Here is a 26,041-nt window from a genome sequence, read left to right as displayed (position 1 = left end):
ATCAGTGTTTTAAAACCTGGTTAAATATTAGTTTTCATAAAAGTAACATTATATCTGTGAATATTATAGCTTTCAAAAGTGAATTCTTATATTCTGAATAGTCTGTGATTGGGAAATGGCTGGATGCCAGCAGCACCTCTCCTACTGAATCTAAAGTCCTGGAGATTCTGCTGGTTTTGGTTCACCAAAGTTCATGTGATCTGTCTCAGTATACGGAGCTTCTTACGTTGATAGTACTGCCTTCATGCAGAAATACTTATCTGTGATTACAGCATGTTGGTACTTACCTTCTAGGTGTGTGTCTGCCTGTGTGTATGTATAAATAAACAAACTGATAATAGAAAAGAGAATATTTTGTACTGGTGTTAGTTGAATATAATATTTCATAGTTTAATACTTGGGCTGTGTTAGTTTCTTAAGGACAGTCACCTCTTCAGATGGATAGCACCCTGCAGATGGTGGCAGATTGTATCCTCCTCCACTCTTGCCAGTAGTGTGTACTCATTTACAGCAGAAAAGCAATGAGGATGGTGCTATCTACAAGAGCTGATAAATCCTCTTGCCTTTAAAATTGAAGTATGTCATGCTGGGGAAGGAAATGTATGAATGTATTTATAGTAATAAGCGATCTAGTCATGAGCAGTGACAATTAGAAACAGGGGGAAATGGTGTACCACCAAGTTTGTGAAAATGGTATCTACTCTCCTTCTCCAGGATTTAAAAATATCTGAAGCTCAAATGTTAGAAAGTTGTGCATTAATCAACATCATTATGTACAAAATACCAAAACCTGATAGCTAACAGGTGACATACTTGAGGAGAGGTAGATCTCAACTTTTCTGGTGCTTGGAGTTGGCAGTAGTTGATGTTCTGCCAGTTAGGCCTAGGATACCGGTGCAGGACTCTGTGGAAGTACCAGCTTGATCCTGCCTGCAGCACCTCATTCCCAATGGATTGAGCTCCTGCAGTGCCCTGGGACAACACGGGGGCAGTGAGGGTGTGAGCTGCTCATTTATGCTCTGTACTGTGCCATGCTCACCTAGAAACTCCATGTGCCTACCCAAGACGGTGTGTCTGATTAAACTGTTCCTGAGCCAGATGTGGAAGCAGTGATGTGGTCTTGCAGGAAACTGAAATTCAGACCAGCCTTCAGAACCTGGGATTTAATGTAATTGCTTGTGTACTGGGCATCATCTGTCTAGTTGGGAGTTCAATACAAGTTGAATAGTCTCTTTGTAAAGCTTCCTGAAGCCTGATAAATGATAGTTCAGAATTTTTGTTCATACAGTTTGTAAGTGATCAGACTTTCAGCCAATTTCGTTGCTTATGAAATTTAAAATCTGCACTAAAAAAGAACCTGAAAGCTTGTAACGATAGCTGAAATATTAGTGTTTCAGCTTCTACATTCTTGTAATTCCCATCGTTCCCTGGTCCAGGTATTCATGTAGTTATCTTAATCACCCTCATCTGCATGATTTTAAGCCTTGCTGTTTATCTGTAAACTGTATTAAAGATAGTGCCAAAAGCTTTGGAGATTAATGTTTATACAGTAACAGGAGCAAATATCACTTTATCTTGTTATGGTGGGTTTTGATAGCTGAACAGTGGTGGGAAAAGGAAATGAAGATGTCTCCCACTGTGGCAGAGATGCATTTAACCTTCCTTTACTCTTCTCATCTCCAGCAACCAGACTTTACCTCATCACTTTGTTTCCATAGTTCATTGAATTGCTGAGAATAAATCCTAAGTTCAGAAACATGAATGTTGGGTTTATGTAAAAGTGTGTCTTTCTGGGGTATCGTTGCAAGCTTGTGCGTGGGGTATTGCACACGCTGAGTTTGTAATGGAAGTGCTGAGCCTCTGCTCTGCTGGAGATGGAGAGTGCTTGGGAAGAGTGGGTATTGGATGTGATGCTCCAGATACCTTCTCATGTTGGCTCAAGAAGAGCTACTGCAGGAAGCGTTTGGGTAAGATAAGCCTAAAATAGCAGATAGTCTCCAGTGCGGTACTTCCCTCGCGTTGCGTGCCTAGGAGTGACTCTGTGTGTATCGAACAAGATAGTGATCTTGTGTGTGTGACTGAAGAGCTGAAAACAGAGAGTGTTCAGGGGGACGGGCCGCGACGCGCAGGAGCTCCGCACACGCACGGCGCTGAGGCCCTTGAGCGGAGGGGAACCTGGCTCCTGTCTCAGGAACTGAAGTGCATTTGTGAACAAATTGGGACATTGGGATGCCCCAGTGTCCCGCTCTCGTGTGCCAGTGCCTCTGCTAGGTCAACCCATGGTGTAGCAGGTAGATTTCTTTCTTGGTCTTGACTTTCAACCCAGGAGACTGGGGAGCCTCCTCAACTACCCCGTGGGGCCGTTGGATGCCCGTTGTGTTCCTAGTGCAAGCGCAGGCAGTTTTTTATCCAAAACAGGCTTTGAGGCTAATCACTGTGTAGAAAGTGAGCTAATTTTGAAACTTGTTACAGGTGGAGAAAATGAAAAATAACAGGGAATACAGATATTTTTGTGCTTGTAGCACAGTTTTGATTTGTGTTTCTTTTATGAAGGGATTCTTTTTTCTTTCGCTGCACCTAATGCTGCTCCTGTTTGAGGGGATAGGGTCAAATGCTGGCTGTAGAGGATTCATTTTTTTTTTTTTTTTTTGCCTGCAGTGGGGGGAAAAAAGCCTACTCAAATGTCTAAATGTTCTTTTTTGATGTAATTGTGCTATGCCAGTTTAACTGAGCCCTATCTTTTTGACCATCTTGACAGGTTAACATGTGACCTTAGGTTGCCTGCCTTTAAAGGTAAAGGATTATTTTGTACTACACTGGGTTCTCAAAGCTACATTTATTTAAATCTTGGGCAGATCAAGCCACGTGAATCTGCTGAAGTGACTGAAGATTGTCATGTTTAGAAGGAGCTGCGTTATCCTCCCACTGCAGAGAATTAAGGAAAATAAAGGTGCAGGAAGTAGAGCACATCGCTTTTGCACTTTGGCTTTTTCGAAGTATTGTCGTTTGGACATTGATCTGTAAACACCCTAAGGACCACAGCATCGCCTGTTTCATCGCACCTGAGGTATTTAGCTTAGAGGAGAGCTTCCCAGAAACCCCTTAAGAGTTGCTTTTCCTATTGCTAACTGAAGTGAGGTGTGTTGAATTTCTTTTTACCAGCTGCTTTGCAGCAGCGCGAAGCCATTGCGGACATGATGCTCGAGTATCTTCTGGTTCTGGTGAAGTATTTGTGCATTTTGCGATGTAAAATAAAGCTAGGATGCTAATCACTGGTCTTTCTTGCAAGGTGCTGCGTGCTGTACTCTGCCCCTGGCTCCAGTGATATGTTATGTGTGCTCTATGTGACATTTAGACATACATTAGTGTCCCCTGAGTAATCAGTATTGTCAAGGACGTGAAGGAAATCTAAGACTGTCTGTGTGTTAACCGTTTAGGCACTGAGCTAGGCATCAGCCTGAGCGAGCTTTTAGTGCATCAAAGGCAAGAAGACTCTTATAGCTGATCAAATATACATATAGTAAACTAAATATACACAAGACCATGCTGATACTGCTTACGTCTTGTGTCAGTCACTGGCAGTGAGAGGTCTCCGACGTTGGTATTAGATGTAAAAGACAGAACAAAACAGCCTAAAGCCCGACACAAACAGTTTTAGATTAGCTTTCATCCTAAGGGGTGTTTCTTGATTGTATTTGAAGGACAAGCGCTAACGTATTTAAAGCACAAGTGTTACATGTTTTTCTTTTATGACCTCTTTTACTGCATCCCCTCATTCTTACAGCGAAATCTGCAGCATTTTATTTTTACCTTAAACCTTTAAAATACAAGTATATAGTGCTTAAATACTGTATCTGTTCTCATTGAAGTCTATAGAGTGTGGAGATGCACGGGATTTTTACAGTAGTTGCAGTCAATTCCAATTGAATACATGATTGGTATCGCTACTTGATAGCAGCAGTAAATCTCAAAGAAGGGGAGAGAAGGATGCTCTCATTTTGTTGGGCTGCTTTTGGATGCACAGCGCATCTTCCAGCTCTCTGGGCTAATTAAAATGCCATTACAGTACATGTGGTGCTACAATACAGTCTAGGGAGAGTTCCAAAAATAGATTCTTGAGTGCAGACAAATTAGAGAGGAAATATGCACTGAGCATTTTCTCATAGGTTTAAAGAGAAATAATCCATTTGCTGCCTTAATTGCTTTCCTGTAAATGTTGAAGCCCTTTTTTTCCTCTGTAAATTTCGAATGAGTAGACAAATAAATAATACATCCGTGATAATTACTATTCTCATTACTAATATTTTAACTTGTTGTTATACACCATAGACGTTAATATGAGCGTCAGGATAATTTAGTGGACTGTACTTAATTGTCAGAGACAAAGAGCTTTTTCTTCCTTGGATCTCCTGCTTTAGTTACCTGGGATGCTAAGGCTTTGACAGACTGTCATACAGCTGACCAAAGCCACCTACTTATTTCCCCATCCTGCCCTCGGCCCTGACAATAAGAGATGTGTACGAATGCTGTGTATACATTATCATAGAGCAAAAAAACCTCATAACCCATGTATAAAATTCAAAATATTTCTTTCTCTCTTTTTTTTTCTTTCTTTCTTAGTATTTTTTTTTTTTTAATAATGTGACTGTGGTACATGCATACTGACATCAGGGAAAAAGATGGATGTTCTTACACCTGGCCATGAAATGGCTGTGGGCTTATACGTGAACTGAGACAGCACATAAGTCACTGAGCAATGCTGGTAGATGGAGGAGCTCTCACTTTTGCAGCGTGTACCTCATCTTAAGCTGCTCACAGGAGCCTGCTTACCACAAATGTAGGTTGTAGACCAGAAGTCAGACTCAATCGGAGAGGAAGAGGGGGAAAGTGGAAGGCGAAAGAAGGAATCGCACGTGCTGCAACTGGAATAGCAAATAGGGGCAGGATTGGATATGCTGGGGTAACAGGTGGTGCTGAAGAGGTACCATGCAGGCTGTATGTTTTAGGAGGAACTAAATCTAGGTCAGCCCTCCTGCAGAGAATTTCCTTGGGAGCATGTTAGGTGGTCTGGAATGCGTTTCCAGATGAGTTGCATCCCAGAAGGCTCCAAGATGCTCGCCAAAGTGTGGGACCCTGTTGCAAACTATAATGCTAGTGTAGGCTTCTCAGGTCCACACTCTTCTCCTCAAAGTCTTCAAAGGGTTGCATGTGATGCTAGCTGGCCTCGTGGGTTGCAGTGACTGTGGCTGGCCATGCAGCTGCTTCTGTGGCATGCAGTGCTGTCTGAGCTGTGGGAAGGTGTCCTCCAGCCATGCCTTGAGGCAGACATGAAGGTGGAATGGTTCTTCTTGGGTTTGGGGAATCAAATATCAGCAGGTTTCCTCCGTTTTCCTTTTCTCCAATAATTAAACAGAGCTCTGATTCTTCCTCTAGTATAGAGAAGTGTAAAGTTGATGAAACCTCTTGCAATTTGTGCCCCCCTCCCCAGTCACTTGGGGAAGGAGCTTGAAGCTTTGATCTGCAAGTAGCAGGAGCTGTCTCGTCTGCTCTGCGTAGCCAAGGTCATGTAGAGGATAACGGTTGGGAGCCAAGTAGCAAGATCTTAGCTTTATGACTTGTCCTTTGCAGAGGGTTTGATTCCCTGCCTTCCCAGAAATATCAGATTACTACTATTTTGTTAAGTGTTTTCCAGTAAGTGTTCCTCTGCTTTGCATCCAAAAAAAGTGTATGACCAAAGAAGACCTGAGAGGTATTTGGTCTAAAGGTCTCAAACTCGTGGTGTAAACAGATAAAACGGACCAACACCAGAAAAAGTGACTAAGTCATGCAGCCTGACAATCTCTCTCTTTTTAAACCAAACTCTCTTTTTTTGGGGGTTTAGAAAGTAATGGTGTCTCTCTTCCTGGTGCTCAGCATCATCTTCTAACAGCATATCCAAAGCTGAGGACAGTGCTTTGGCCCAGGAGGCTGTCACATCACTGAGTAATTACCTCCTGTGTCTTACATATGTGCCTGCTAATATGTCCTGGAAGGAGCTTTTGTCTTTTGTAGAAATGCCAGAACGTGGGTTCTCTCGGGTTTATGACGTGCTTTGGCTTTTTGGCTTTCCTTTTTTTTTTTTTTTGAGCGGTTTGCCAGGTATTTCTCATCTCGCAATTTTACGCCTAACCATTAATTTTTTTCTTACTCATTTATCATTACACTTTTTGCAACTACTGGCCAACCTGTCATGTATTCCCATTCACAAACTGCCGTTCAGGGCTCCGAAGTGTGTCCTGTCACAGGAGTGGTGTGTGTCACACTTGTACTTTATAATATGTCAGAAAAGTGTGGGCAGCTGCAATGTGCTAGGTATATATCTGAAAACTTTCTGAAAATCAAATACTGGTCAGTAATTCCTATTTTCCATAACCTTCTTGCTTTTCTCCCTGTCTTTCTTAAAGATGTACTTTCTCCATCTCTCGGACTTTTCCAGTCTTCTGTGCACTCTTAAAGCCAAGCACAGGAGGTTCATTGAGTGACCCAGAGCATTAGAGTAGGGCAACTTGCATCGGCTTGAAAGAGCAGAATACGTGAGAAAGTACTCAGATAACCTCTTCGTTCCCAGTTCTGGCCTGTACTCTTAAACTAACTGGCACTGAGCATGTTTATAAGTTTCTGCTAGAAGCAAGCAAAGAACATTGAATGCTCCAGCTTTCTCTTGTCCTTCGATATTTGTTCTTTCTTGAAATAATAAAGCTATACATCTGTATTTTGCTTTGCTTTGGATCTTGCTTTAATTTGCTTGGCTTCTTAGTCTTTTGTGATCATTTTTGCTCCCTATGGGTTTGTGCTCTATGTTATTCCGGAGCTTACTGCAGCCACCTGTCTTCGCTTTCATATTTTCAGCGTGTTTAGATCCTCCAATCTCACTTATTTGATTCACTTATTTGAAGTTTTCCAGGAATGTAACTTAACGCTTTGGAACAGATCTGTATTGACAAAGATCAAAATACATTGTCCGAGTTTCCTTTTATGAATATTGGCTTCATTGTATTAATTAATGTGTAGAAATACAGATTGAAAACTAAGCTATACCAAGTGTTTTATCACTCAAGCCATAAATTAAACTTGCTGCTCTCTGACACTTATGGCTGAATAGGGAATAGCAGTTTTTCTTTTGACTTCTATGGATTTTGGACTGGACAGTTTGGGGACATTATTTCTGTTTAGGACTGACTGTCCAGCAACGGGACTGCACCCGTTTGGGCTCTGTAATCCAACCGGGACAACTCACTCTTGCTGTTTTCCGACATTTATGGTGAGGCAGCTCAAGAGTGCATTTGTTCCTGACAAATATTTTTAGTAGCTTAGGAAAAACTTGGCTAGCAGAGCGAACTCGAAAGTATTTTATAGGAAATCTGGTTTGTCCCAGCTATTTGTAACCAGGATTTGTGGCTTGTAAAAGAGTCAAAAGGTGATTGCATGGTTTGACCTCTTTACACTCCTTTGCTGCCTGTCCACACCAGTCGGAGAAGCTGCTGCCATCTGTGTCCAGCTTTCTATTGGGTGCAGAACCACCCCTGCCATCCCTTCAGGGCAAGAAGAAGGGTAAAAGCATCGAGCTGGATGTGCCCCAGATATTTTTAGTGTCTCCTATTTTTTTCCTTTAGTTTTGTAATTGTCTCAGCTTCCTCTATAAATAGATGTGGAAGCTTGGAGAGGGCTGGAGGTGAATACTTTGGAAAGGTAGGAAGGGGGGTAAAACTACTGACTGTATTCACTTTGGCATTTGCAAACCCAGAATACTCTTTAGCTTGCTGCTTGCTTATAAGTGTTGGCATAAAACATCATGCTTTCTCTTGCAGCTCGGAGCTCAATTGCACAGCAATTGATTTAGGAGACAGTGTGTCCAGTAACTATGGGAAGAAGAAAACACAGTATGGCAGGAGCTAAAAAAGCATTTTCGTGGGACTTGAGGCTTAGATTCCCTCAGGTGGTTAGCTGATCTTCAGGGTGATGGTACAACATGCTCAGTGTGGCTGAACACTTAAATGTAAGGATTTTTTTTTTCTTCTTTTCAAGTTAGAGAGCACCTTAGAACTCATATGTCTTTTAATAGCCCCTTTGGATAGTAGCGTTTGAATTCTGTGTTTTGGCTTTGGGCTCAGATTTGTGGTGGTGGATGTATGGAGTCAGCTATAGAGCAGGTCAGCTTTGAGCACTGAGACGCTCAGTTTTGTTCTGTGGGTTCGCTGGTGGTGTGAAATGCTGCACCTGTGCCTGCCTGTGACAAAACACAGGCTTACGGCCGAGTAATTCGGATTAATTTCATGAAAAGATCAAAAATGTGTTTGTGGATGCTGCTGCCCAGGTCCCCTCATGGGCCTACAGTGACTCACCTGATGTGGCTTGAATCGGCTGACGAGAGGCCTGTCAACACGTGCGAGGTCCTTGGTGGCCTGATGCAATGTGCCGTGTGGTTGGCATCTCCGCCAGTCACGTGAGAGAAAGAAGGTTACAGGGACCTGGGGAGGAAGGTGGCTCTTGGACATGCCTTACTCCAAGGGTTAAAATAGCTACTGCACGGCAGCTGCTGCGTCACTGCTGGGGGAGAATCAGGTTTTCTGCTCTCCGCGGGCGTTTTTTGCTCTGTATTGGGAATTTGATGGGTAGTTTGCTCGAGTGTTTTCTTAAATAGGGGTATCTAGCTCGGTCCCCTCAATCCAGTTGCCTCCTTGTTGACTGCAGTTTGCAGATGGAGTCTGGCTGGTGAAGTATCACCGATCCATTCTGTAAGCTCTAGGAGAAGAAAAGAAGAAAGAGATAAATAAAAAAGCCAAAAGATTTGAGAAGCGAATAATCAGAAGGAAAAGTTCTTATGGTTACAGTTCAGTTTATTGACACATTGCCTGAGGCTGCGCTGATCCTTGGCTGATGTCAGTGGTGCAAATGATGGAGGAGACTCAATTATTCTTTCTTTCCAGAAACTTTGGAATGGAGGAAAGAAAGAGAGGAAAACAGTGCGTGGTAGCTTCTTATTTTTTTTATTTTTATTTTTTTAAAATAATATTCCACTGACATATTAATATTTTTATGGACCTCAATTGTCCTTTACTTTGAAGGATGGGGCGGCTTTTTTGATGTCTTCAGACAAGGTTTGCCTTGATCATATCTGTTTGTTACAGCATAAAATACAGAAATGTGCTAAAGGAGAACAAATGAGGCATAGCTGGCAAAGGTAGAGGTATTTACAGTGGAACAAATGGATTTGAGATGAAATTTTCTGTATTCAAGCATAGCTGAAGCTTTATAAGTGCACTGTAGAGAGATGTCCATAATGTGTCCCTGAATTGAACATTTTTCACTTCAGCTTTTGGTGGGGGGCAGATGGGAGGGGAATGAACAACTAGAAAATCTGGTCTGGCAGTCGACAGTACTTGTAGGTCTCATGTTTTTCTGTTTTAACTCTTCTTGAATGCAAGATGCAATCTTTGAAATATTTTAAATAGAGAACTGCTTCAGCAAGAAGGGTTTCTGCATATCATTTACAAAGTATGTTTTTAATGCCTTTCTGAAAGCCAAACTTATGCAAAATGGGGCTTGTTATGCATGTCTCTGCATTTTAATCTCCTACAGTGATTTGTCAGTTTTCTTTAACATCTCCCTAGCATATTACAGCCATTCTTCAACTTCGCTTCATTGGGATGAGTTTCTGTTTTCACTGCACTCCTTTCTCTAAATAAAAAGCGAGTTGCCATTTAGCTCTTGCATGATAAGCTCTATAAGCTGACGTGCCTCGTTCCCCTGGATTGGGATCAGGGCAAGTAGGATTTAAAGACCAGGAAGACCTGAGCACAATCCAGACGATATTTTCTTTTCTGTGTCGGTGGAAGCAGTCGTTATGCAGCTGCCTTGTTAGCATTCTTGTTCCTAAGTGCTTTGTGCTATTTGTGTGTATCTGTTTTGCATTGATAATTGGCTAGTGATTTTTTTTTTTCTTTTTTGGAATGTCTAAAATAGTTTAGCTAACCAAAGAGTTGATGATGTGATTTTTTTTTTTTTCCCCCCCCCTCCCCACCCTCTTTCCAGATGGGCTTTCTGGCAGAGACCAGCCAGTAGAGCTGTTGAATCCACCTAGAGTGAACCACATGCCTAGCTCTGGTAAGAATAAACTTTTTAAAAATATTAAATGTTGTTCCTATTCTGGGAAGGCAGTCTAATATTCTACAGATCTGTCCTGTAAGTGGGGTAACAGAATGCAAATGCAAAACGATGCAGTGAAGTGTGTCAGAACTTGCAGAAATCTCCTTTCCCAGGCTGAGCGAGTGGGATTTGGGAAGCTGAGGGAGGACGGCGCAAAACCATCTTGGGAGTCTTAAATATAAAGCAGCCCCCACCCTTGGCAAGGGCTAGGGAGAGCCTGATCTCGTTGGAGCTTCTTGCTTTTCCTTAGAAAGGACAGAACAAAGCAGCACCGTGCTGGCCCTTGCACAGTCTCCAAGAGGAACTGAAGCAAAGTAAGTGTTTTGAGCTGCTGCTCCTGCAAGGAAAGATTTTCTTGGGTTGAGATGAGCAAAGAAAAAGTCACAGCCAAGCTTAGATGGGTCAAAGCGTGTTGTGTTTAGCTGTTGCTTTCTCTTACCTCTTCTGATACTGCTGTAGTTGTTCTTGGAAGTTGTCCTGCTGTGAGGAGGGGAAAGCAAGTCCGGTGTCCGTCCTGGGCACTGGCTGCTCCCTGTGCAGGGAGCAGGGAGACCTCGTGGCTCACGACTGCAGCACTCCCAGCTATCGAAATGGTGATTTGGGTCGAAATGCAGGAAATGCTTTGAGAGCAGTCTGGTGCTTCCTTCAAATTCCCCCCCTTCTCCCTTCAGGAGGAGTGTTGTGTTTCCAGCAGCTGTCAGAGTGGCTTTCGTTGTAGCTGTGAACGTTTTCACCCGCCCTGGGCTCAAGCAACTTGGAAGCCCCTTTGTACAGATCCCCGAAGCCTCTGAGCTCCAGTTCAGCAACGGTTCAGCAACGCAGGGCTCTGAAACAAGGGGCTGCTGATAAGAGTTTATTAACTGCCGAGGAGTTTGGGGAACTTCAAAAAGGTGACAGATTACAACACAGATCAAAAAGAGCCATCCCTCCTCCTTCCCCTTCTGCACAAGGCATGGAAATGGATATTTTTTTTTTTTTAGGGGGCAAAAAAAAGCTGTCTTGGATCTTGAATTGTTTCTTATCTTCTCTTTAAAATAGACCCCCAATCACAGAAATATTCATGTTGTTGTTGTTGTGTCAGTGCTGGTTAATTCTGCTTTGGGAATTATCTACAGCTCGTGTCCTGGGATTTACAGTTTAGAGGTAGACAGGGATATTTATAATTTTGGAGATTTGTTGCATGTAGCGTCTTTACTTTCAAGGTAGGAGTTCAAGTTTTCTCAAAACCTGGCTTTCTTGTTGCCTTCCAAAATGCCTTTAGGCCCTTTTATATTAAGGAAGAGATCTTGCAGGAGATCTCAGTCCTTCCGGTAATGCAAGTTGAAAAAAATGTAAACGAAGCTTATTCAAAATAACTTAATAGATTGAGGGGGGAGGAGTAAGGCTGTGACCCAAGGTAGATCTTTGCAGACTCAAATGCATATGTGGGAAAAGAAATCTTAAACTGGGGAGAGCTTTTGTGTAAGAAGGAAAGGAAGAGAGGATCATTTACCAGGTGCTAGTGGTTGGCTTCAGACCCTGCAAAAGTCTCTCTTCGCTCTGCACACTCTAAAACTCCTCCTTAAGGTAAGGGATGCTCTATTTTCCTAACCGTGAAAGACAGACTTCTGTTAAGGCTGCCGGGATAACTCAGGTCAGCTTAAAGGTTTTTCTCCCCATTCGCTCTCCCTCTGCTAGATTCAACTTTGTGACTCTGGGTGTACAACCAGAATGACATCCCTCCCCACTGTGTTTTTTCTGTCTGTGGACCAGGAAACCAGTATCATGCATGTGATGTTCTTTGTATTTCACTTTTTCTTTGGAGTTTTACTTTTCTTGTTATCCATCTTGTTTCCTGTAGGTGTGTTTTGGGGAGAAAGGGTTATGCTTGTTAACAGCTCAAGGCATCTGATGTTAGAGTTTACTCTGCTTTCCCCAAATGACTGGAGGTGGGTTCAAGGTGTTAGGGACTTCTAGGCATTTAGTTTAATTTGTCCCTTTTGCACTGCATTTTGAATTGCTTGTCTCAACTGCTACCAAAAACCAAAACAAGGGAAAAAACACATAAAACAAGGAAAAAAGAACATATTAAAAACACATTTAAAATAGTGGAGAGCTGTTTTGGTGTTAAGTGGGTACAAAGTAAATGAGGCTGCGGCATCTTTGGCTGACTCAAGTGACTTTTCCCAGCGTTTGAGCTGTGGGAATTCCCATTTCATGCCAGAAAGCTCAGGCTGATGGTGGTGGTGGTGGGCAAAGGGTGAGACCGACTTTTGTGTAGTTAGCTTTGGGCAGTCATCACCCAAGTACTTTTCCTCCCAAGAGCTTAAGCACCTTCAGCTTCTGCTGAATATTGGGTTATTGTCTTTAGCCTTGCAGTGTATGTGCGGAGAGGGAAGGTCTGTTTTATATTGGCAGAATGGTAATTAAAACCTGGAAGCACCCGTTTTTGGCAGAAAGCAGAGTAAGCTCTTTGTGGAGTTGCAGAACTGCTTTATCTCCAGCATTGCTTTCCAAGCTGAGATAAAATGATTTTGGTGTATTTGTGGAAAGCTGGAGCCTTTTCTGTCTTTGTCAGTTATGAAGAGAAGGAAATTGCCTTGGAAAAAATTGATCCATGTGAGTTGTGGGGTTTTTTTTTGATGTAAGAGGTTGATGAAGGGATGTAAAATACCCCAGTCCGCAACATGCTCTGTCATGAGGAAATGTTTCAGCTCTGCAATTTAAACTTTTAGAGCATTTTCCATTAAATCATTTCAGGAGTGAGTTAGCTGGAGGAAGATGCATTTCAGTTATTGGCAAGGCACTAACAGATGTGTGTGCTTAGGATAATGATTTCTCAATTTCTGGTGTAAATTGGGGATTAATTCGCAAAAAGGAAACCTCTTTTCTAAAACCGTTTTGTCTGACTAGAGCTTCCGAATCTCTTAACTGTTTGCAAAAGAGAAAGAAAATGACCCCCCACTCCTGCCCATGTTGTGTGCAGAAATATTGTAGTCAATTTGGGAGGACTTGTTAAAACTGTCTTCTTTCGTTGCAGCCCCAGATTATTAGTGCACCTTTGGCCTGTGTAGGAAGGATGTCAAAATATTATCATGAAATGCTGTTTTTCCTTTGCTATTACTATTATCCCACTATTGGTTTTAAGAATTGTGTGTATTTAATGGTTTTTGTAATGTGGAAAAGAGGAGCCAGCTCTTGAAGACCTCAACTGTGCAAATTTCTCTATACCATGTACATAATCCTCTTGAACAACGTTTATGTGCTCTCAGTACCAGCCTCCAAATTTGATCACACAGATCTGCATTAAGTGTGCTTGGAGTGTTAGAATGAGTAAGCTTCCTTTAAAACGCTTTGTTTATGGCACCTTAGATAAGCTGGAGAGACTTAGTGAAGTAGTTTTCTTGTCAGTGTAAACTTTATTGTTGCTCATTTTGTTTCAATTGAATACAATCCTGGGCAATTTCTTTGGTATTAGAAATGTGAAAACAGCTTGATATGTGTTATTTGTAAGGAAAATGCTAAAATGGAGTATGATGGAAACTATTCCTCTTTAAACTTAAAAGCTTCACTTCAATAAAACCGCAAATTAGGACTAACAGTCTCAGTTTATCTGTTGTTTTTCCTCCGTTATGCTAGTCATGACATAATGTGAAATTTTGAGGATATCTGGCTGTGTGCTCAAAGCATTTATCAGCCCAATTACTGAATTTGGGAAGAAATTCACCCTTTTCCATAGCGTTTCCTTTGGCTTTCAAGGCTGCGCTCCCAAGTTCTGATAACAGTAATGGTGATGATTGGAGCGCTTAAAGCAGCGGTTCCTCACGGCTGACAAACGATTTGGGTTGTGAGATACTCGCTGCAAAGTGGCACAGAGAGGCTGAGGAAAGCAGCTGTCCTTGCGCTGCCTATAGACCAAGTCCTCTCCATAGAGGTGCTGCAGGTGCAGGAGGCCTCTCCTGCGTGGCTGGGTCTGTCCTCCTCCAGTTGTCCCCAGGGAAGGATCTGCAGACCTCTGAGGGCCTGGCGGGATACCCACCTACCCACCGGGCACGGTGAGCTTTGAGAGGGGGCAGCGGTGGTGGTTTAATGAGTTGGGCTGATGGAAATCTGCTGCCAAATGCTAGGAATTGGCTGGGGTGGTGGCTGTGGTAGAAACTGAGCGATGCCGTTAAAAGCAACACCTGATTATCCAGTCTCACTTTTTATGCTCATCTAAGGAGAGGGAGGAAAAAAAAAAAAAAAAAAAAAAAAAAGCTGATGTGCTTGTGAGTAAATGGTCTGTAAGAGCTTTTAGACTAATATTGTTACATCAGTTTAAAAGCTTCTTAAACCACCAATTAATCCCAGTTTCGAAAAGAAAGGAGTGGAAGTCGAGTTGGTCTAACACAGAGCAGAATGCGGCATCTTTATTTATCCCTTCAAACGCAGGGGGTTCTGGGGTAGTTGGGTTCTCTCCTTAGAAGCTCCTGCAGAGGGTTCCCAAAGCGGCTGGGGCTCGGGGCTCCCCTCCCCTGTGCAGACCTGGGCTCGCTCCTCACGTCGTGCTGGGACACGTTGGTAGGGGCTGCCGCAAAGCTGCGTCCCACTGCGGGCAGCTCCGTCTGCTGGCGTTGGATACCTGTTCCCCAGGATTCTGAAAAGACGGTGATAAAAGAGAGGTCTCGAGGCTATTGGAGTGAACTTAAGGTTATTTCTTGTCCTGGGCTAAAGTACTAAGTGCAGCCTATTCAAAGACAAGGAAATAAGCATCGTAACAACTAAAAGTAGTAGTAAAGTTCTCTTCTAATCTGTAGTTCCGCAAGGACTGCTTGAACCTGGTTTACATGGGTTGAACGTAGCTCAGTGCTGTGTAACGCCTGAGCCAGCTCTCACACTTCCACAGATTATTTCCTATATTGCTCCATTAAAAAAGGAAAGAAGAAGAAGAGAAAAAAAAGCTTTTACAGCATGCACAGAACTTAAACAACCATTTGGGGGTTATTTATGAAGGCTGAAGAACCGAATTGATACCTCTAGAGTCTCTAGCAGTTGCCTTTTGAATAGCAGGAAAGTTGAAACTTTAGGCTCTCTGGCTCAGCTAGTGCTGTATCCAAACTCATTATATGAACTGCAGCATCCATGTGCAGAAGACTCTAAGGAATTAAACCCTTTTTATTATGTCCTTGCATTTACAGGAGTCAGAACCACTCTGACCTGTGCCCAGAACATGGTCTGTAGATGTCCCAGCCCTGTGGGATGCCAAGAACAGCAGCACAGAGCTCCTGAACTTTTTAATTTTTATTTATTTGTTTTTGTCTTGGAGAAATCATTTGTCTGTCACCTTATTCCTTACATGCAAGGAAATAGTTATTAAAGAGAGAAGGTAGAGTGAATTATTAATGGCTTGTTCCTCTTTTAAAAGCTGGAAGCAGTAGTTAAATCTTAAATGTGTGGAAAGGGAACTATTTTCTCAGATAAAAGCAAATTGTTAGGGAAGTTTTCTTTATTGCAAGACCCAGTTTGCTGTTTTCCTTTGTTTTTTCCTTCCCTTCTTCAGTTTATTAATGCACACCAGTCAGCTATAGATCGCACAGGGTTTGGTTAGTCCTGGCTCTTCTCCAAGTGGTAGGTTTAAAATGCTTCTCCCCACATCCCCCCCCGCCCCAAGGCAATTTTGTGTCATGCATTTGTCGCTGTGTAAGAGCAGGTGAGGGAGAGAAGAGCCTCTGTATGTGTGACATTTGTATTAAGTTTTATATTTAGGCATTAATATTATTTTTTAGACAGTATTTATATTAAGATTTTAGACTTCTTAGCGGGGGAAGGTGATGGCGAGATAGGAACTGACATTTATAGGCTCCCTTGAATGGTTAATCAGGAATCTGTTCTTGTTGCCTCTGGCTTTTCTAAAAATAACACTACTATGCAGTGAATGAAAAATGATAAATATTTCATGGAAAGTTGATCATGGATTGAGGCGTTTTTTTTCAGTGGAAAAATTCTGTGTTTCAGATGCAATCTATTAGTAACTTTGCCATGTCCTGTTTTTAGTATGTCTAATCTCTTTGTTTTGCCCAGATCTGCAATCCTAGAGAGGCTTGGAAATCAGGAGGAAGCCTTCAGGTTTTAATTTTCGCCCTTCTTCTGCTCAAAAGAATATCATTGCCCTAGAGCTTGTCGCAAACATCTTGTTTCTTCTAGGTCGAAGAAGGTTGTTAGGGTTTGTTGGAGTGTCCTATCCCACCCTGTGGTGAAACCCCCCCCTCTTTTTTTTTTTCGCCACCTCCTGATACCTACTAATTTTAGCTGAGTGGTAGCCAGAAGCTGATGACTACTCAATTACTCGTATTTGCTTTGATCCAAGTTCCTTTTTATTTATTTATATTTTTAACGGGTATGTTTTGTGCCGCTGAGCTCCCCGGGGTGCCTACCCAGCTTACCGGTAGGTAGAACCTAATTGCTGCGAGCCCAGCAGATGCCACCTGGTCAGCGCCCAGCCGTCCCGTGCGTCCTCAGCATCTTAGGAATTCCTCCTTCTGATGTAGCGTGCATTTATCACCATCCTTGAGGTTGTTCCCAGGTGTATATTGATTTTCAGGGCTATATTCAGCTGTGCCTTGTTTTTGGACACCAGTGGGAGTACCTGGTACACGGCTTGTCTGCTGGCACATTGGAGAATGAGCAGATGCCCGTCTGAGGAGTTGTTCCTTGTTGATTAAATGGACCTTTGCTCTCCCTTTTCTTTGCTTTTTTTCTTCCCTCTTTCACCAAACATAATCACAAAAAGAACAAACAAAACCAGGTAGAGCCAAAGCACAAGTCAAGCCTGCAAATAGAAATTGTAATCCAATTGCTCCAATATGAGTGACGCTAGCAATGCTGTTGGGGAAAGTAAATGTGAGAATGCTGCCAATTTTAATGGTTTCCCTTTGTTTTGACTCTAAGTGCTTAGACCTTGAAAGGTGGGGCTTCATGTTCAAAAAACCATGATCATCTGAGGCCTGAATTGCAATGTAAACACTTCAGCTTATCAGCATGTTTTCCATCCTTGTGTCCTTGCGTCTCGTTTGGATGAAGCCTTAAGAGTGGATTGCCAAGGAGCAGAGAAAGCAAGAGCTTATCTTGCTGGGGCAAGAATCCTGAGCTCAAAATGCCTGTGATCAAAAACTGCCCCACGCAAGACAATGCCACCACAAACGTGAGTTTTCTGTGCGTTAAATGTGGTTGTAGGTTCATTCTCACCAAAACGGCCCTATAGAACTTTATGACTGATGGTGCCTCTTCGTTTGGCCATGAGGAGGTGTGGTTTGAGGTCTACCTTTATCCAACGTCTCCTTTGTCTCCTTTAACTTTAAGCGAAGCAAGCGCTTGTGATAAATATCTGCTCCTTTGGCTTAGCTGATATCTTTTGATTGAAACCACTCAATTGTTACTATGGCTCCATCTGGTTTTCATTCACAAAGTGCTGTCCTTTTGGATGATTCATACCCATTTGATAGAGATTTCATTAGAAATGAAATCTGAAGTTTTTATGATTTAATAAAAGATTTTGGAGTCACTGACTTGGAACTGTGATTGTAGCATTGTCGAATTACTGTTATTTTGCTAGAAATTTTCTTAAGCTGTTACCATTCTTAGCAGAGAATTTCGTAAGGCAAATTTAGTTTCGAATGGAAGTCAGGGACTGACCTTTTCTTCTGGAAAGAGGAATTCTTCCTAAACAATCATAGTAGTTGTGCTCAAGAGGAAAGAGCAGATGAAATTTAGGTCAAAACTTCCCCTTCACTTCCCTAATGTACTCGCAGTCGTGTTTATAAAAACAGCCATGGTGTGATGATGTGAGAGACTTCAAGGTCCAGAGCTGTAAGGACAAAGGGTTGGTTTAGTTGCATTTCTAGGTATGGTGGTTTTTTTTTTTTTCTTCCTTTTTTTTTTTTTTTTTTTTTTTTTTTTTTTAAATAATAGTAGTAAATTCGCAATCTGTATGTAAGTAGTTTCTTGGATGAAATAAATACAAAACCCTTTTTTGGTTTTCACTTTCTTCAGAAACTTGAATAGGCTGTTGCAATAGGGTATTTTAAATAAATTTAAAAGTATGTGGGAAAACTACTCTTGTGCTTTAGTTTTTGTTCTTCTAAAACTCTCTGAAGCTGTTAAATATTTTACAGTGGTATTTAGTGATGGTTTATTCCCACACTTTTAATATTTTGGCAAATTATTAGAAAAACATTAGGCAAACATACATCCTGCGGTACTTTTCTTGAGTTTGTACTGTATGGAGGAGTTGAGTGCTTGGTTCAGTCTCAGTTTGTTTTTCTGAAAAGGGCCATGGACAGGATATTATGCAGTAAATGTACTGTGATCGAGCAATCACAAAAAGGCAATCCCTAGAAGGTATGGAAGGCATATACAAATAAATGCCTGGATGATGTACTGAATACAGCATGTGAAAGTAATTAAAGTTTGCTGTGATATTAGACTTAACTTTTGAGGGGACCAGAGGGATTTCCAGTGCATGTATAGAAGGCAGAATCATCTTCCAGCAGATGTATAGAAGCTGTGTAGTTTGTGCAAATAAAGATGAGCTTGTATATTTAAGCCAGTAAATTATGATGCTGGAGGGTTCTCTGCAGCCCTCTGTTGCAATGTTTTTCAACTGTTTTACACTAAAAGCTTACTTAAACCTCCAGACCACCCTGTTATTCTCATCAAGCTTCGCAGTGAGAATAAATGCACAGGTGATTAGGCTTGGAGGACCATGAGAAGTTCGGGTATCATGCCTGTATAAACAGTGCTTTGGAATTAAGAGATTTACTGATGTTCCCTCGCATAATGGCAGCGTGAATTATTGGTTGTCTGCTCAGATGTCATGCCTAAGAAAATCAGTTGTTCTTTAGTAAGCGTTCATATTAGCACGAGCATTTATGTGCAATAAATGTAAGTGTATTTCCTTGCCTTTTTGTAGGCTTTCATTGTGTGTCTTCATTTCAAGACAGTCAGGTGAAGTTCTGTGTTGAGTAATTCATTCTATACTTATATTTTAAACCCTTATATAATATGTTCATATTGTGCAAATAATGTGTCACAAGACTAAATAAGCTGGATGGAGGGGGGAAAATAAAGTATTTACAGGAAATAATCTGTTTTTCTAAAATGCTGAAAATAAATAAAGTGGGGGAGTGACAAGAACTGCAAAAAAAAAGTATGAAAATGAAAGCCATAACAATATCAAGATGATCTATTTGGAATATTCTGCATGTTAAATCAGTCCCTTAGGAAGCTTACATTGGGAAAAATTGAATTAATGGAGACAGAAAGACATGTCAGAGAAGTGGCAATGGTTCCTGAGTATTTGTGGTGTTGGGTTTATTTATTTCAATATTGTTTGTACTTTTTGTTCTTGCACTTTCATTGAGCTTAGAATGCTTTGGCTGACTCTCTCCTGAGAGCTGCCATCCTTAACTGAAGAAACTGTAACCTTGCTGCCATTTAAATGCAGGTCTTAAGAGACCTGAGCAAAATATTGTGCTTATTCCTTATTTTGGAAACTTATTTGGCAAGAGGCTAAAGCTTTGCATTTCATGACTGATTAATCATAACTAAATACAGTTTGAGCAAACTAGATTTTATTCAAGTACCCTGATTCAAGCAGCAGGAACCAGCGTGTACGTTGGTTGAATTTCCAATAAGTTATCCTAATTATAGCTTTTCCCAATTAGAAAGTGGTGCAACTTAGGCTAAGATGGAGCATCAGCACCAGAAAAATTTTACCATGTCTAGAAGTCTCTTCCAACTTTAAGCATTCTGTGTTTCTCTGTCCACCCTTGGTGTTGGGAATAAGGAATTAGGGCACAGGGCATGCTCACTGTTACTGCAAAATGCAGTTTTGCTTCTTCAAATGTGGAAGCGTCGTCAGCCACCGTGAATCTGCTTGTTGAGACGGGGAAGTTGGAACCACGTGGGGACGTGCATGGACCTGTGCTGATGCTGGAAAAGGTCCAAGGAAGCGTTGCCTTGACTTGTGCTGCTGGCTCCAGGGCACTTCCTCCTGTCAGAATCCACTGGTTCTACTTTCCGCCGTGACTTTTTCTGCCCCTTTTCTCCCCATTCTAAATTGAATTAGCAATGTACAGGCTTTTTTCTTTTTTCCTTTTTTTTTTTTTTTTTCCCCCTTTTTCCCCCCCTCTCTCCAGTGAACGTTTCTCCCATCCAAAAACTGCTCTCCACACATGTTGCGGAGGAGGAATGCCAAAACGCGGTTCTCTCATGAGCCATTTCCCTCTTAATCATTTGATTGGGACTGACTCAACAGAATGATTCCACCTAATATCCAGCTGGGCTTGGCCGCGCTGGGTAAGGGAACATTTGGATCACGCAGGCACTGAAGGGGTCCCTCCATGTCAAGGCTTCACCGAGAGGGTCTGCGGTAATGCAGCATGTCCCAGCCCGTCTTGAACCGGCTTTTGCAAAGCTGCTTCTCAGTGCCACTCATGTGAGGAGCACCAAGGGACAGCCCAATACGGAGGACCAGGCCCTGACCGCGATGTGGCTTAGTGGCCACGGGCTGCTGACCCCGATGCGGTGACTCAAACGGTGCGTGTGGCTGCAGGACTCTTGCCCTCAGTGCCCGCCGTACTGGGCTCCTTGCCCTGAAGAACTGCCCCAGCTCTCTTGAGGTTGGTCTCCACCATGAGCCCCCAGCCCTGATGTGCTCCTGCCTCGAGCATGGATGGGTGATGTTCCTGGGGAGCAGGGCGCTCCTGGGCATGTGAGGCCAATCCCTTGGTAGCCTCCCTCATGTGCAGACACAGAGCAGAGTTGGATCGAGGTAGGTGCTAGGTCATCGTAGAGGTGCCAAGGCATTCGCATCCACCCTCTTGTATGGGGTGGATAATCTGCAATAAGGATGATGCTCCACATTGGCCCAAGCTACAGGATTGGGAGGGGAGGGAGGAATCCCCAAATCTGATTTTCACAAGTTACTAAAGGGAAAAAAAATCTACTGCATTAGAGATGTATAAATTTTAACACAGCATGAATTAATGTGACTGTAACCCTTTATTACAGGGCCTCGTGTAGTCCTTCGGTAAGGAAAAAACGCATTACCAAATGTTTACTCCATGCATCTTACATATATGGGAGAAAAGAGGGGAAAAAAAATAGCTTGGAGCTGCTCTGTTGCAATGGGATAAAGAAGGTGAACAATTTCTATCTGCGAAGTGAACAGTAATGTTTGGAGGCAAAACACTTTCTTTCTCTTTAGGTGCTAAAATGTAATTGCCTTGAAACGAAGAATTGCCCACACTTTTAGTAGGGATAGACTTTTTTTCCTTTTCAAGTGTGCTCTGGCAGCCGTTGTGCAAACCAGAAGAGGACTTGCCTGATGGCTGGTGTGCCTGGAATTCTTAGGATTGCTCTGGGGTTTCGCAGGACTTCTGTAGAAAATCCTAATTTTGGTCACAGTGTACCAGTGTCCCTGTGTTGTCTTAGAAATTTTTAATTGCTCAAGCACCTGCTCATTATGGGATTAGTACTTAAGGAGTTAGTCATTATAGCATCAGTAACAGCGCCTGTGTATTTCAGGTTGAACGGAAGGTGCTCTGTTTAGTACTTTGTTAAACCATATCGCCCTGGAAAAAAAAGAGTGTATCTTTATAAAGTATCAGCACTATTAATGGTGGTTTTTTGTTGTTGTTCTAATATGTTGTGTGTGCTCTTACGCTCAGTGTGCAAGAAAAACAGATCTCTTGGAGGGTTTGCTGGGGTGATAGTGTGTAAGCAGTGTTACAGGGTGTGTTATATGCTTCTAGCTAGGGCTGTCGAGGGGCTTGCCCTGCCCCACCATGCCATGGGATGCAGCAACCCAAGCAAGAGCGTTGTGTAAACCAGCTGGTTGGCAGTGCTCACACGCAGCGTACGGCGCCGGATCTCAATGTTTCAGCTGGAAACGTTGTCGTACCATCTTCTCTTGGTGCTTGGCACCTTGTAACTGTTTCGACAGCAAATTTGTTTACTAAAAAAAGAAAAAAGAGAGGGAGCAATCCCTAAAAAAGTGTCTTGGGACCTTGAGGACCTAGTGCTACGGCTGGTCGTAGTGAGCCATCGTTGCAGCCTACAGTTTGCAGCACAAGGGCATGGGCAGTGTGCTGCATATGGGCACAGGGGATCTTTTCCTGATCTTTTCTGGGCCTTAGCAATCTGTTGGTAACATTTTTTAACTCAGTCACAATGTACTTAACAGCCAGGAATGAAAGATGATGGTAAATGGTATGTGAGACTGTTCTAATGGAAATCCTGCCTGGACATTTCTATTTATTGAGCTGCTTTGACTTTTTACAGATCCACCATGTTATGAATTGCATGATGCAAGTAAAGCTAACGGGAGGAAAGGACACCCCAAATAACTGTACTGATTGATGTAGTTTTCTGAGTATTACGATGCCCAGTTAATAGTATTTTTCATGAGTGCTACTCAGCCAAGCACCATGAACTCTCCATGAGTAAGCTGGAAGGATATTGTGTATTCTTGCTGAGAGCATGTTTTCTTGATGTACAGGCCAGTATGTGTCTTTAGATAGACTGCGTATCCTGTTCGGTGTTTAATTCTTCAGTATCTTTATTTGGGGTAGAAATGATAAATGATTCCTCAGTCGCAGGCTCTCGGCGTTGCAGATACTAGTTTTGAAATTCTACTGACTACGTGCTTTGTGCAAACAGTTACTGATTTTAGTATCGCTAGATGAGCGTTCTAGAATTAACATAGGAAGCATTAAGTTGTATCGAGTTATGGTTATATAAACTGTATACGTTTTATTGGTCTGTTTTAAAGAAAGAATAGTAAAATAAAAATTAAAAAAGAGTAACCCTTAAAACTATAGAGATATAGCAAGGAAAACGGGAGAAGGATTTAACTTCGGGTTACACTATTGCTTTGCAATAAATAATACGGCAATATACAGATGCTGGCAAGAGACAGGGATAAAAATAGCCGGAGAGGCTTTGGTTATTTTGACTCAAGTATCAAGAATAAGCAGCGCAGAAAGATCGTCTAATTTTACATGGAAATTTGCAGTGTATGTAATTAGTTGTCCTTCCATTCTGAAGCGTAATGGGAGATGTGGAGTAGTTTTCCCTCGCTCAGACAGCTAGGGGATTTGGAGGGGCATCTTCTCAAAAAATACCATTTTATCCTCATTGGGAACATATGGATTCATCTGCCATGCTTTTAAGTATTCATTTCTGAGGTTGGATAATGAGGGGGAACAGGGGGAATAATTATGCAACTTAACTATGAAAATGAGAACAATGTTTTCAGCAGAATTCTTAGGTCGCAAAAGAAAACCAAGCCCTTGGAAAAGGATATATAGTTGTATGTTCATAGTAATGACACCCAGGTTATGTAATTTGTGTTTGGAAGCACTTGGTTTGTGTTTCGAGTGCTGATGGCAGAAGAGTATTTTGACTTCTGCAGTCAGGTCATATATTGCAAATATATGGATGTTGGCTTGGGAAGCAGAACTCGGCCTGATGGCTCCCTGTTTCTGGTTGCTTTGGAGCTCCTCTGGTGGCCTGCAAGGGCTTCCTCGCTGCTGCTGGTGCCCTGTTCCTCTTCAGCAGAGACGTTGAGGTGCCGCTCTCAGCTTTGGCCTCTGCGGCGTGGAAGAGGTTGAGTTTGGGAGCAATTCCCCAAACCATGTAGGACCATGGCTGTGTTTCTCCTTCTTCAGTGAAAGGGGCAAGTGGGAATGGATTTAAATGCTCCACCTGCTGACTTTTTTTTTTTCCACTAAAAAGCATTCATGAGCTGATGCTGGCTGTATATTTTCAGGGTCAAAAACGTGATTTGTTCATAACCAAGGGTAAACATTTGCTAGTAAAAGTCTGATGGCAAATTGGGTTCTTTTAAAAATTGTACTCTCTTGCACAGGAGAAGGAGTTAGAATTTTGAATGTTTTTTGCTAAATTTGAAGAAGCCTCGTGCAGTGCCACACTAAGAAAGAAGAAATGCAGTTGGCAACTTATCTCTGTATATCACTGAATCATACCAAATTCTTAAAGCTTGCAAAGGCTCGTACACTTCTGCAAAGCAATAGCGCTATATCTCACATTCTTATTTTTTCTCTCCCTCTCCCAATGGGGGCTGCAATTTAGAGATATGAATTATGTGTACATGTGTTAAGAATATCATCAATGCTGGTCAAGATGGCTTGAAGAACACAATTCTTGTACCAGAAAATACACTTCTAAGTGAAATACGTGAGAAAAGGAATGTAAGAATTGTATGCAATGTAAAATTTTTGGTTGTGATATTAAGAAAAATGCTTTAATTTTTTTTCCAAGCAGACCTAGGTTGGAATGCAGTTTAAAATGTATTTTCCGGTTGATCTCAAAAATAGGATCTTGTATATGACAAAAAATAGCCAGCTCCTTTAAAAGTTCAAGTATAACGCATGGTGTTATTTTGCACCTTCTAATTTTATATCTAAATACTTCTTTTATATGTAAAAGATCAAGCCGTGCATCACTTGGTGAATACAGCTGTCTGAGCATTGAGGACGCTTCTAAATACAATGTAGATAATGAGGAAACTTAAATCCTTTTCAGATTTGTCCTTTAGCTAAATGGATGCAGTGATGCTTCGTGTGGTCGCTGTTTTAGGCTCCCCGACTCATTAGCAGCCGCCGCTGACCCCGCTGAGCAGCGAGAGCTGTAATGTCGAGACTGTTGAGTCTTCCTCACATAATGCATCTGTTGAAAAGCTGTGGTCAGAGAGCTATTTGCCTCCCACGGACAAGATAAAATAAGTTATTGTTAAAGCAAATTCAAAACCTGGGCTTTTAAATGGGTTAAGAATATGTCCAAATTTAGCACTGTTTTTCACCGACTTCACTTTTTTTTTCTAGGGATGAACAGATTTACACTTTCTTGTTAAGTCAATTCGGAGGAACAAAGATGTTTGCATTAACCATTTTTTCCTATAATTTAAACTATTAGAAATCGGGTTTTAACTTGGATGCTAATTTTCCAAGGCATTTGTGTTCACAAGCAGCTGATCTTCTGAGTCTGACATGTGCCTGATGGATTTGTTGCTTGTCATGTTTGAGACAATGGTCAAAAGAAGCGTAAGTCAAGTATAAAATCTGGTAAAATCTTAACTTTACTAAAGAATTTTGGGGTTTTTTTTGCTCTCCAAATGATCCAGTCTGTTGTAGCACTGGCATGTTTTAGTTACTGTCAGTATGGTTGGATAAGCTTCTTCATGCATCCAGGGTGAATTTGCAAGGAGAGGAAACACTTTGTGGCTCAGGATTTCTTCTGACACAGGTTTCGTTTCCCATCAGGTAACAGCCCCCATGTCTCCCAGAGACAGACTGTGCAGAATCGTTGTTCTGATGCCCATAAATTCACTCACAAACTGCCCAGTGCAAATACCTCTGCTATTCTGGCTCTCACGGCCTGCATCTTCAGGGGAATATAGTGACGTTGGGCTTTGGGGCAAGAAGGACAAAACCCGCTCAATGGTGAAGCCCTTTTGCAAGATTTTGGCATTACCTTTTTTTTTTTTTTTTTTTTTTTTTTTTTTTTTTTCTTTCCATCAATCGTGAGCATTTGCTCAGAGATGATGCAGAATCTGTTGGCTTCTGGTCACAACACCTTCATCGACGTTGGTGTGGTCCCACCACTAGGTACGCACTAGACATTTAATGAGAAGTGTGCTTATGAAGCAGGAATCAAGGTAAAACAGTGACCTCTCAGATTTAACAAGCTGCTCACCAGCAGTTTCCAAGAAAATGCCTCTCTACAGAGTGCTAACTGTACAAGAAAGGCAAACTTGGAGGCCAAGAATGAAACTTGTTCCTTCTAAAGACACACTAGTGGTATTCAGCCTAATGTT

The 26,041-nt window shown here is 42.0% G+C and overlaps 1 protein-coding gene across 5 annotated transcripts in view; it reads left to right on the top strand.

The window, feature by feature from the left end:
- HDAC4 (histone deacetylase 4) overlaps window positions 1-26,041 on the top strand; it is a 211,375-nt gene that overhangs the window by 80,856 nt on the left and 104,478 nt on the right. Inside the window, exon 1 of one of the 5 annotated variants that reach the window (XM_088526971.1) lies at window positions 9,858-10,143. The exons of 3 other annotated variants lie outside the window; for them this stretch is intronic. In XM_088526971.1, coding sequence (XP_088383097.1) covers window positions 10,131-10,143 — 13 coding nt within the window. In that variant the 5' untranslated portion in view covers window positions 9,858-10,130. Of the gene's footprint in view, window positions 1-9,857; window positions 10,144-26,041 lie in introns of those variants that run through there. One more of the 5 variants, XM_088526973.1, reaches the window with a different exon arrangement.

The sequence above is a fragment of the Tinamus guttatus genome, unplaced genomic scaffold, assembly GCF_059628265.1.
Source record: "Tinamus guttatus ecotype Peru unplaced genomic scaffold, ASM5962826v1 Tinamus_guttatus_pri_ptg000260l, whole genome shotgun sequence".
In the NCBI taxonomy this organism is placed as follows: Eukaryota; Metazoa; Chordata; class Aves; order Tinamiformes; family Tinamidae; genus Tinamus; species Tinamus guttatus.
This window is presented reverse-complemented; position numbering and strand designations above follow the sequence as displayed.